The sequence below is a fragment of the Macaca fascicularis genome, chromosome 9 (genome assembly GCF_037993035.2).
Source record: "Macaca fascicularis isolate 582-1 chromosome 9, T2T-MFA8v1.1".
Taxonomy (NCBI): domain Eukaryota; kingdom Metazoa; phylum Chordata; class Mammalia; order Primates; family Cercopithecidae; genus Macaca; species Macaca fascicularis.
In genome coordinates this window covers 140,112,242-140,124,302 of record NC_088383.1, presented here as the reverse complement: position 1 = coordinate 140,124,302, position 12,061 = coordinate 140,112,242, and the positions used below count along the sequence as shown (strand labels likewise).

At 49.2% G+C, this 12,061-nt stretch overlaps 1 protein-coding gene across 2 annotated transcripts in view; it reads left to right on the top strand.

Moving 5' to 3' along the window:
• TCERG1L (transcription elongation regulator 1 like) overlaps positions 1-12,061 on the top strand; it is a 232,072-nt gene that overhangs the window by 182,766 nt on the left and 37,245 nt on the right. For both annotated transcript variants that reach the window (XM_065521620.1, XM_045361756.2), the window contains one exon: positions 6,148-6,217. In XM_065521620.1, coding sequence (XP_065377692.1) covers positions 6,148-6,217 — 70 coding nt within the window. The remainder of the gene's footprint in view (positions 1-6,147; positions 6,218-12,061) is intronic.

Genomic DNA, 12,061 nt, shown 5'->3' with positions numbered 1-12,061 from the left:
GTGCCCCTCTTTGTGCCCAGGAAAGCCACAGTCCTGGGAGAGCACTGACTTTTCCACGAAGATGCCGAGCCTGAGTGCCGCCTAGATGGGGGGGACCCGAGGTTAATGTGTGACCTGGGGTTTGCATCCAGCTCACAGGGTTGAGCGCAACCGCCTGGAGAGGGAGGATGACACCACCTTCCAACCTACCGAGCCCCATCCTCCTCAGGACTCAGGATCCGAGCAAGCGGGGTAGGGCACTGGACAGGATGCAGAGCAGGAGGCCCCATCAGAGAGGGCAGAGCACAAAGCCCAGGGCCACTCAGCAGCAGGGCCCTGTGGGGCTGAGCTCCTGCCAGGAGTAGGGGTGGGGGTGTCACCTGCACCAGAGGTGAGAGGCCTGGCTGTGCAGGGGCTGGGTCCACCAGCAGGTCCAGCCAGGCACCCACAGATACCAAAACTGTAGTTCTCTGTATTTGTAGGGTGCAGTCTGTGTATGAAAGAAATGTGATGAGTGGGAAGTTTAGGTGTGCCAAGGATCCCATCTGAATGCAAATTTGCCTTACGCACCAACATTCGGCTCCTACGATTCCATAGTAAGTTCTACCAAAGATTGTGCCTACCCTCTCTAAGAAGACTGACAAAATTAGGTATATTCCCCACCACTCACAGAAAGGAAAGCATTTGGCTCAGAGACTCAGGACTTTTACTACCTGATGCAACCAGCCACACTCCCTGAACTCAGTGACTTACAAACACACTCAGACACACACACAAACACATATATACACACACAGACACATACACAGAGACACACACAAATGCATACAGATACACACACATATACACACACAGACACACACACACAAGCACATGGACACACACAGACACACACATATATATACAGAAACAGAAACACACACCTACACATGCACACAGACACACAGACACACACACACACAGATACACACACACACACAGACACACAGACACACACGCACATATGCATAGCCTTTCTGGCAAATGCATAAAAAACAACACATTTTAAAAATACATAGATATTGTTGTGTGTGCATTAATAAGCATGTTAGAGATTGACCCACTGCTGCACGCTGCCTGCATCGCACCTGTAACACGTCTTGGCTATCCTTCAGACCCAGAGCCTCCCTGTCTCCTGCACCCTGTTCCCTCTCCCTCCAATGCCTTGCTTTTCTCTCCTATCCATCTCCTGTGCCCCCACCTTCGCCCTGTCTGGACACATGATGACTTCCTCAGAGCCTCCTCTTGGATGGACGTCTGGGTCATCTGCTTTGTGCTCACACACACAGTGCTGGAAAGAACATCTTTGTACCTAGGTATTTACCTTAGGAGCGTTTCTGCAAACATAGCGATTGTGTAATTTCATGTTATTAGAACTGTTGTCTCAGAAGGTACATGCATTTTAGATTTTGGGCAGGTATTGCCGAATCTTCTCCCAAAGAGACTGATCAGTTCACACTTGTACTGATAGATTCTGCATAATCTCCTTAGCACTGTAGAACATCAGACTTAATTCTTAAAGCCATTCTTTGTTTCAGTTGGCATTGCTTTAATTTTGAGTGAAATTGAACCGTTTTTCACAGGTTTGTTGGCCATTTGTTTTGTGTTTGTGTTCTTTAGCTTTCCTATTGAGTTATTTGGACTTGAAAATCAAGGCTATCAGTGTTTGGCTACAATAGTATCACAATATTTTTCCTGGTCTTTTGATTTTTTTTTTTTTTTTTTTTTTTTTTTGCCATAGAACAAGTTGTCCTTGATTTTTTTTTCTCATTGTGGTAAAATATACATATCATGAAGTTGACCATTTAACCATTTGTAAGTGTACAATTCAGTGGCATTAGGTATGTTCACAATGCTGTGTAGCTGTCAACACTACTGATTTCTACAACTGTTTCCTCACCCATAGCAGAAACTCTGCAATGATTAAACACTGTCACAAAGATTTTCCCCTTACGTTTTCTTCAACAACTTTTATAGTTGTAACGTGTACGGTTAACTCCATTTGAGATACTTTTTACACGTAGACTTGTTCAGGGATGATTTCTGTCAAATATTTTTTATCGGGTGAATTGGCCCTACTTTCCTGGTTTTGCATGCTTTTGAGTTTTTGGTTGAAAAATAGATATGGTAGGCATTGTAATGGGGCAGCTATGGTGGAAATCGGATTCTCCCACTTCCCAGAGATCGCTGACGTGGGCTTGTGCAGACTGGAGCCATCCAAGTGTGCCTTTTCCAAAGTGATGGCCTTGAAGTGTATATTCTTCATCGTGTGTGGTGACTGAAGCTTCAGTTCCCTTGTCTTTGCAGTCAATTGAGAATGGCAGCCTCTCTAGTGCTATTCTTTGATTTTTCTTTATTTTTTTATTTTTTCGAGACGGAGTTTCACTCTGTTGCCTAGGCTGGAGTGCAATGGCACAATCTTGGCTCACTGCAACTTCTGCCTCCTGGGTTCAAGCAATTCTCCTGCCTCAGCCTCCTGAGTAGCTGAGATTACAGGCATGTGCCACCACATCCGGCTAATTTTTGTATTTTTAGTAGAGACAGGGTTTCACCATGTTGGCCAGGCTGGTCTTGAACTCCTGACCTCAGGTGATCTGCCCACCTCAGCCTCCCAAAGTGCTAGGATTACAGGAGTGAGCCACCGCGCCCAGCCTCTAGCACTATTGTTACACCAGTCCTAGCTTTTATAAGTGTCTGTTCTGCTCCCAGAGAGCTGAAATACTTGCTTCCAATCCCCCTACAGCTTGACGGCAGTCTTGGTGGAGACCCAACCAGAGAGCTTGCTACGCCGCCGTTGTGCACGGCAACCCCTCTGGTTTTGTATTCTTTAAGTCTGTTAAATTTATACATACTTTTATTTATGAGTCTGGATCGTAATTAGGAAAACTATGCCCATGTTGAAACTATTCAAAACCTAAAAAATTACCTATATTTTAAACCCTAAAAAATTACCAATATTATACACATGTACTTTAAATGATATGCATGTAATTGTATGACCTCATTTTTTAAGTTTTAAGAAATGTGGATGTTTCCCCCGTGGCCTCCCTGGGTACATTCTGGTGTGGGTGGAGGAGAGGTGCCATTCCCAGGCCTTCTTCCAGGCAGAGCTGGAATGTTCCCTCCCCTGGACACAGCAGGCAGGAGGCACACCTTGGAAAAGATTTCAAACACCATGAGGTGCAGAAAGGCAGTCAGGCGGAGGGTCCTGGGGAGCTGAGAGAGCCTCTGTGAGGCCAAGGAGCCTCTGGATGAGACAACCAGAAGGCCCAGTGACCTAGGTGGGAATGGCCAGGAGGGACCAGGGAAAAGCCACAGCACCAGGGAGGGAAAACCAGGAGGGCACAGTGACAGCCCAGGACCCAGCGCCCCAGGGGGAGAGGACTCCGGGACACAGGAGAGGAGTCCTGCATTTCCTTGGAGGGTGTTGGGTGCAGAGGCTGAGGCAGGGAGCAGGGTGTGTTTTGATCTTTCGCCCAGGCTAGAGTACAGCAGCACAATCTCAGCTCACTGCAACCTCTGCTTTGTGTTTTCAAGCGATTCTCCTGCCTCAGCCTCCTGACTAGCTGGAATTACAGGCATCTGCCACCACGCCCGGCTAATTTTTGTATTTTTAGTAGAAACGAGGTTTCACCATGTTGGCCAGGCTGGTCTCGAACTCCTGACCTTGTGATCCACCCACCTCGGCCTCCCAAAGTGCTGGGATTACCGATGTGAGCCACTGTGCCTGGCCAGTGTCCTCAGTTTGAATGGGCAGAGCAGGTTCCCACAGCCAGGAAGTAGAAATGCCTGGAGGTGGCCCGGCATGGTGGTTCATGCCTATGATCCCAGCATTATGGAAGGTCGAGGGAGGTGAATCACTTGGGGTCAGGAGTTCTAGACCAACCTGGTCAATATGGTAAAACCCTGTCTCTACTAAAAACGTGAAAATTAGCCTGGTGTGGCGGGTGCCTATGATTCCAGCTGCTTGGGAGGCTGAGGCAGGAGAATTGCTTGAGCTCGGGAAGCAGAGGTTACAGTGAGCCGAGATCGCACCACTACACTCCAGCCTGGGTGACAGACTGAACATGGAGAGCCGCTGAGTGTGGACCTGAGGGAAGGGCTGCTGGGGGCCACCCCTCCCTGGGGCAGTGGCCACGGAGGTGGCCCCAGCCTCGCGGTTTCCTCTCAAGAACATGACATAGAAGTGCTTACAGCAGGCCCTCATCCTGAAGCTGGGCAGAGCGAGAATCCGCCTCAGGAAAAACCAGAAATGCCTGGAAGTGCTGGGCTTGGCACGAGTGCAGCTTGGGAAGCAGGGAGCATAAAGTGTGTCCTTTGGGGTCCTGGCCTGGAGGGCTGTGTTGGGCTGTGGAGCACATGCAGAAGGCAGCCAGAGAGGAGGAAGTGGATACCCTCCAGTGTCCTCTCTTCCCTTCCATGGCCCCCCGGTTGTCATCAATGATCTTGGCTCTAGACCAGTGGCTCTCAACTGGGAAGGGCAAATTTACCCCTGTGGACATTTGGGAAGTTCTGGAGGCTTTTGCATTAGCATGGTGGGGAGGGGCAGGGATCAGGGAGGCTGAGAGACACCTGCAGGGTGCAGGGCGGCCTCCAGGGCAGAGCAATCCAGCCCTGGAGTCAGAGCTGCCAGGTTCAGAACCAGGGGCTGCTGAAAAGTCAGGAAGCTCCGCCTGGGCTGTGGCTCCTCCGCCCTCCCAGGGCCAAGTTCTGCTCGTCCCCTACTCTGCACTGCCCACGGGAATTCCCTTCCCCGAGGCCTGCATCCTTTCAGAAGGGTGGAACATCCACTCAGGGTGTGCATGGTGGACACTGCGGCCTTGCTGGAAGGTGCAGGGCGGACATGCCGTACCCCGGTCCTTCTAAGGCAGCCTCCGTGGTCCCGTGGCTTACGTGGGCGGGGCGACCATGAGCTGCCTGGGAAGCTCAGATGGCAGAGGCCCCCAAGGATGATGCAGCATGACTGCGGCGAGCCGGGGCTTCCAGAGCCTGACCCTCTCCTCTTACCACGGGCCCCACGCTGCACATTGGAAACAAGCCTGTAAATAGATTTGAACGGTGAGCTGGTGACAGAGCTATTATTGGGATTCTAAAAACAGGTGTGGGGAGAATTGTAGGGTTTTATGGAAAGAAAATGTGCAGAGACCCCTGCAGTTGTTGAAATTGATGTCTTTTCTCATCAACTCTGCACTCGTCCTAAGCTGAGCACTGTTTTCATTGCAGACCCTGCCAGGAAGGAAGTGCAGGCTCCGCAGTCACTGGGAAGGTGGCCCAAGGCTGGCTGGGAAGATGGTGGGACGCTCTGCCCAGCCCAGCCCAGCTCAGTTGGCCACCCAAACTGGGAGGGGCGGAATGAGCCAGAGGTAGACACAGAATGAGAAGCAGGTGGGAGGCCGTTGTGATGCTCGGCGCGTGTGGAAGTCACTCCGCCTGTCAGGGAAGAAGCGATGACACTCCAGACCATCTACATGATCATCTTTCCTCTTCCCTCCCGGAGACCCATAGGAAACACCAAAGTACCTTTTTACTTTTTCATTCCAAAAGCTCATCAAACATTTACAGGGCCGACCGCCTCAGAATGGAAATAGGGACCATGTCTTCAAAATCGATTCGGCTTTTGGAAGTAGATGGGCATCCATAGTGAGGCACGGCTGCATGCAGGGTAGGGGAATCTCGTTATCTATTGTAGTGGATGGAGAGGAGCTGAGCATGGGCCTGTTGGAGGTGCTGCTGGGGGCCACGCTTCCCTGGGGCAGTGGCCACAGAAGTGGCCCCGGTCTCATGGTTCCCTCTCAAGAACATGACATAGCTTTGCTCATCCTGGGCCCTCGCCCGGAGGCTGAGCAGAGGTCCACCTGTAATTCTCCACCCTCCAGCCCCTCTGGAAGGCCCAGCACCTGCTAAACAGACAGTATCTAAGGAGAACCACTCTGCAGATCAGCACAGTCAGATTTCTGTTCCGCTGAAATGTGAAAGCTTGTGTGCCGAGAGGAAACTCGTTGTAGGATTTCACATCAATCTTTAAGAGAAGCCTGTTGTCTTAATTTCTAGATAAGTCTGCTTGAAAGTGGTTGTGCCAAAGCCCTGAGCGCTGACAACTCTAACCCTGTTCATCTGATTTTCTTTCAGCTGACAGCAGCGATGGGTCCAGTTCTGAAGACGGCAGGGAAGACCCAGATGTGAAAACCAAGAGGAACCGGTAGGTGGCCGTTCCCTTCCCCAGCGGGTCCTTCCCTACTGGGTACTCAGGTGATGTAGAAAGAAAAGGCATCATTTTGACCACATTGACTGTGAGCAAAGAGCTAATTCAACCGCTGGACAGATGGTAAGAGGTCTCAGGCTCCGTCTTAGCAGTGTCCTGGGCACCTGCTGAAGCAGGTATCTCAGAGGCTTGGGGCACTTCAGACAACTTCAGACACTGTACACAGGGCCTGCCACCCCCAGCCTACCCAGGCGCCCACGTTCTCAGCCCTGCTGTGTTTCCCGAGTCCTGTAGAAGTGGTCGTGGGGGCCAAGTGCGTAGGTGGTGCCATGTGCTGTGTCAGGTTAAGTTTAGGGGTCAGGCAGCCCTGGCTTGGTGCTGCAGCTCTGTGTCTTGCCTGCTTGATGACTTTGGGCAAAGTCAGCCAACCCTGATCTCAGATTTCTCATATGTAAGATGAGGCTTTGCAGAGGCCCCAGTGGGCCTTGGGACAGCTGGATGAGATGATGCCTGCGTACCTGCAGGGTGCACACGGCCAGTGGGTCTCCCTCCAAGTCAGCTGGTCACGGTTTGGTTTTGGGAGTTGCCATGCACCGAGGTAGGGAATCCCTGTTTTCCATCAAGCCAGGGGATGGCTCCTGCCCTTTAACCCCTCCTGTGTGGCTGCTGCTCTGCCCTGCCTCACCTGTGAGTTTCACATAAGGGGATGAATGTGGAAGTGTGTTCCTTCCCAGAACAGGGAGATGCAAGGAATGCTGTGGTTGCTGGGCCCCATGTTTGGCAGAGAAGGGTGGGGAGGACTCCGAAAGGCAAATCAATGAGGGGCGCTTCCCAGGCTCTTCCTGAGCTGGGCTGTTATTGGCCCCAGGATGCCCAGACATTCTGTTGGACCCTGGGTCCTGCCACGGCCCACAGGTGCGTTCATCCTGCACCAGGCTCCTGTACCAGCCCTGCTCATGGGATACCCTAGGCCTGCAACAGGAACCCAAATGAAGTGGTCAGGAATCTTAGCACTATATGCGTTTTCTCTTTTAAAAAATGTACTTTTGCAGTAAAAATATTTGCCATAATGAAGGTAAAACAAAATCTTGACTCAGAGCCTGTGCCCATTCTCACCTTTTCAGTCCTGTCAACTTTTTAGCAAAGGATGAAAGGATGGTAAGGGAGAGAGGGGAAGAGGGAGCAAGAGCTGGGCTTGGGGGTGCCTAGCAGGCCCAGCAGCCGGGGGGTCAGGGCGAGCTCTTCTGTCTCCTGAGTGCCCATGGAGCCACGAACAAAACACATAGAACTAGATCTGAGTGGTTCAATAGTAAGCAGACACCACAGAACTTTCAGGAACAATGCGAAGAAGAATAACAGTGTCTTCCCTAAGCCAGGGAGGTGATCAGGTAGGAGATGGAGCTCTCCTCCCCCAGGGATCCTGCCGCCTGGCCCCACAGCACGTGGAAGCCTGTGAACCACTATGTGGGGAGGTCTAGGGCCGCAGGTGGCAGGGCAGGGGCTCACTGGCTGTGGAGGGAGGACACCTCCTACTCAAAATCTCCTGGGCAGCTGTCTTCTTGCTAACCCAAATCTCCTCCATAAAAAGTCACTTTTGGGGGCCAAAGGATGTTGTGTGGGCCACAGGGGATGGACAAGGAGCACCTCTGATGGGGGCCAAGGATTCCAGGAAAGGACCCAGTGCAGCCTCTCTGATTTCACCATCACATGTGGACCTCAGCTAAACTGGTCTCCGTTGGTCTTTGGGTATGTGTGCTTAATTTAAAACACAAGAGGAGCTTCCTGAGGCACAGGAAACATGGAATGTGGCCATGAGTTGATGAATTTTGAACTTGTGTGGGCGGAAAAGCATGGCGGGATCCGAAGCAGTTGGGCTGTCCTCCTCCTCACCCGGCTGCACTTCCCGACCCGTGGGTCTGGCCTCGGTTCCCAACAGTTGGCATTCAACAACATCGAAACGCTAATTTTGGTTTTAATCATCCGTATGATTTCCGTCATTGAAAACCAACTTTGAAACGCGCACAGAGGTTTTGCATGGAGCTGCCTCCGTTTTGGCAGCTGTTCATTTCCACGTTGGTTCCAGCCTTGAAGATTCCATGGGAGAAGGAGACTCTCGGGGAGGCTGCGGCCCGCTCTGAGGTATGGGAGGAAAACGCTTTGGTGTTCATTTTGCAGCCAGCCCGAGGACTGAGCACGCCCATCCCGTCCTGGGCATTCGTTCATAGACCGGTTTACAAAGCCACACCCTCTGTTTGGAAGCATCACCATCGGGCAGGTTTTCCCAAAGCTCTTCCAAAGCACCAACCTGCACGCCACCGGTTCAGAGCGAATCGCCACAGGCCGGGTGATGATCCCTCTTTGGGAAGGTTAGGGTCAATAAGTCCACATACTCCTCAAGCTCCTAACTGCTTTTATGTATTTCTATGTCGTAGAATCTGGCCCGTATAGTTAGAGAACGTGCCTCCAGGGGGCCTGCTGAAATCTGGCCATTTGGACCTGCCCTTTTTGTGAGGATAGCATAATTTTGCCTCATCAAAGAACACTAAAATTCTCCCAGAACGTGTGATACATCAGCAGTCAGATTATGATGTTTAAGAAACAAGCAAATAAGCTGAGATGATGATTGTTTTGGACACCGGTCTCTACTCCCCACATTTCCTGTGAACCCTGGTACAATCGATACACATTTTGGGCATTCATGCCCAGATGGAATTAAATCGATTGTGAAAGTGATTCAGGTCCACATGAAACTTTTCCTGAAATTCTCTTGGAGGAGAAATATGTCACAATGACAAGCATTCAAATTGCTGAAATATTCTAATCTACATGGTGAGTGTCATTTCAAATAGCTTGTTATTTACTGTTTAGAGGGATGTGTTCGCAATGACCATGCATCTTCCCTGGGACTGGAAAATAGACTCATGACGGCTCAGCCCCTTTCTGCTCAGGGCCTGGAGGTGCTGCCAGTTTCTGATGAACGGGTCTTTTCATAGTTCAGACCTGCTTTGATCTTTGATCTTCTGGCTTTATAACTCTCCCTTTCAAATGGGCTCTGGGGAGCATCCCGTCCACAGTCCCCTTCTATCCCTCTGACCTCACATGTACAGGCTGGTGGTCTCTGCTGAGTGGTATCGCTGCAATTGTCTCCCAACGTCCCCCAAGAATGAGGGCCTGAGCATCAGAAACCTGGACACCACGGCTCGAATCACACCTGTGATTTCTGGAATTGCTGTGGTGTTTTGAACTGGAAATATATTTTCTTAAGTCAACAGATTGTTTTGTGTGGCTGTGGCCGTGGGCTTATGAAATGCACAGTGTAGCTTGCATGAGTGCTCACGGGAATGCTCCACCGATTTGCTTCCCTCCAGAGGGTGGGCGTGTTTTCAGTACTCTTTTCATATAATTCAGTTACCCCGTATTTGTGACGTAATTAGGGTTTGCCGGGGGGTTGATGCCCATCCCTGCAGGGATCCAGAGATCACCGAGTGAATGGGGGAGTCAGTTTCCCCCAAAACTCAGTACTTTCTTCACAAGGCTGGTTATCAAATATTTGGCTCGCTCTATCACCACTTGGAGGTATAAATTTATCAAAATCTCAGGTAGTTTCCTCTCCCGTGAGAGAGAACGTATTTGTTCTGTATTATGAGAAATGACAGGTTAACTCTTCAGTGTGGTCATCACTTCTGTGGTAAGAAACGCTCAACTTGAACGAGGAGGAAGAGAGGGTCAGAGCAGATCACAGGATGACAGGCAGAGGGACACGGAGGCGTGGGCCCTGAGGGGACAGCCAGGGTGGGAGAAGCCAAAGAGAAAATGGTCATGTGCAGGGGACATGGGTGACGTGGTTTGCCGCTGGCTGTCCACCCAACCCTCATCTAGAATTGTAATCCCCATGTGATATGGTTTGTCTGTGTCCCCACCCAAATCTCACCTTGAATTGTAGCTCCCGTAATTCCCACGTGTCAGGAGAGGGACCCAGTGGGAGGTCATTGAATCACCAGGTTGGGTCTTTCCCCAGCTGTTCTCGTGATAGTGACTAAGTCTCACGAGATCTGATGGTTTTATAAAGGAGAGTTCCCACACGCACACTCTCTCTTGCCTGCCACCATGTAAGATGCGTCTTTCGTCTTCCACCGTGATTGTGAGGCCTCCCCAGACACGTGGAACTGTGAGTCCATTCAACCTCTTTTTCTTTATAAATTACCCAGTCTCGGGTATGTCTTTCTGAGCAGCATGAAAGTGGACTAATACAGCATGTGTCAGGGAAGGGGACTTGTGGGAGGCGATGGGATCATGGGGGCAGTTTCCTGCATGGTTGTCTCATGATAGTGTGTGAGTTCTCACAAGATTTGGGGGTTTAAAAGTTTGTGGAAATCTCCACCAACTGCATTCTCTCTCCTGCCACCATGGAAGACAGGCCTTGCTTCCTCTTCAACTTCCGCCAAGATTGAAAGTTTCCTGAGGTCTCCCAAACCGTGCGGAACTGTGAGTCATTAAACCTCCTTTCTTGGTGAATTACCCAGTCTCAGGTGGTATTTTATAGCAGTGTGAGAATGGACTAATACAGCAGGTTACGTCAGTTCAAAAGATCCCAGGAGACGGAGTGATTTCCATCAAAGCCAAACAGTTCTATTGTGATAGGAGAGACAGATGGCGTAAGACGGCCCAGTGTGTGCTTAGCTGCCTGACACTGGGTGGAAAAGGCTCAACAAATATATGAAAAAACAAATATACTCAATTAAGGAGTAATAGTTATTTTACCTACTTTTAACTTTTTATTATGGAAAAGTTCCACATAAAAGTTGGAACAACACAGTTCACCTCCATGCATTCATTTCCCAGCATCAACTCAAGGCCAGCGTTTTTCTGCTTTAGTCCATGCCCCTCTAGATTAGTTTGAAACAAACTCCTCCCAACATCATATAAATCTTATTTGTAAATATTCTACAATACTAAAATACAAGGATGTTAAAAATATAAGCATGGTAACATAGTCACATCTTTAAAAACAGAAATAATTCCTTAACATTATCAAATGGGCTCCCAGTCATGGTTTAAATTTTCTTGACTGTTTTATTTTCTCTTAGAGGTTTGCTTTCATATCAGGACTAAATCAGTTTCGAGTATTGCCCTCTGCTTCTCTCCTAAGTCTCTTTTAACCTGCTGGTGTGTTCCCTTCTATGCTTCATTTTTATTTTCTTCATTTGTTTTTCAATAAGTGACAAATTTTTTACAAGTGTACGTTTCCTATCGTTTGGACATAGGTCATTTCATCCCTGGAGAATGGTTTGGACATAGATCATGCCTGGGGCATGGTTTAGGGGTGTGTTCTTCTGTCCTCTGTATTTCTGGTAAATCTGCAGTCAGATGCGAGTTTTATCAGGGTCAGGTTTGATTAGGACTAATGGTGGCTTTGAGCTCCTTCCATCAGGAAGCAGGTGATGTCGACTTGTCTGTCTTTACATGATAGAAGCAGATGATTTATCTTGATCTAAGACTTCCTTAGAGATTGCTGAGTGCTCATCTCTTAATTCTGCCATTTTATTCACATTTACTAGCTTGCCTACTTTCATAAAGAGGAACTTACCCTCATAAACTATTGACTCCCTCAAGGTATCGTTTAAACTGAAAACACACAATGAACAGTTGATTCTTTCCTTTAAATATCAATTTCCAAAATACTCCATCGGTTCCCTGGTATCCTTGAAAGATGACCAACTTACTGTGAATTGGATGCAAACATGGTTGATGTTTTAGTCAACTTTAGTTACTATCTTTATCCTTTAGAAGACAATGATAGAGCTAACTCTTGGTGATTCTTGGTTCATTTTCCCAGATATG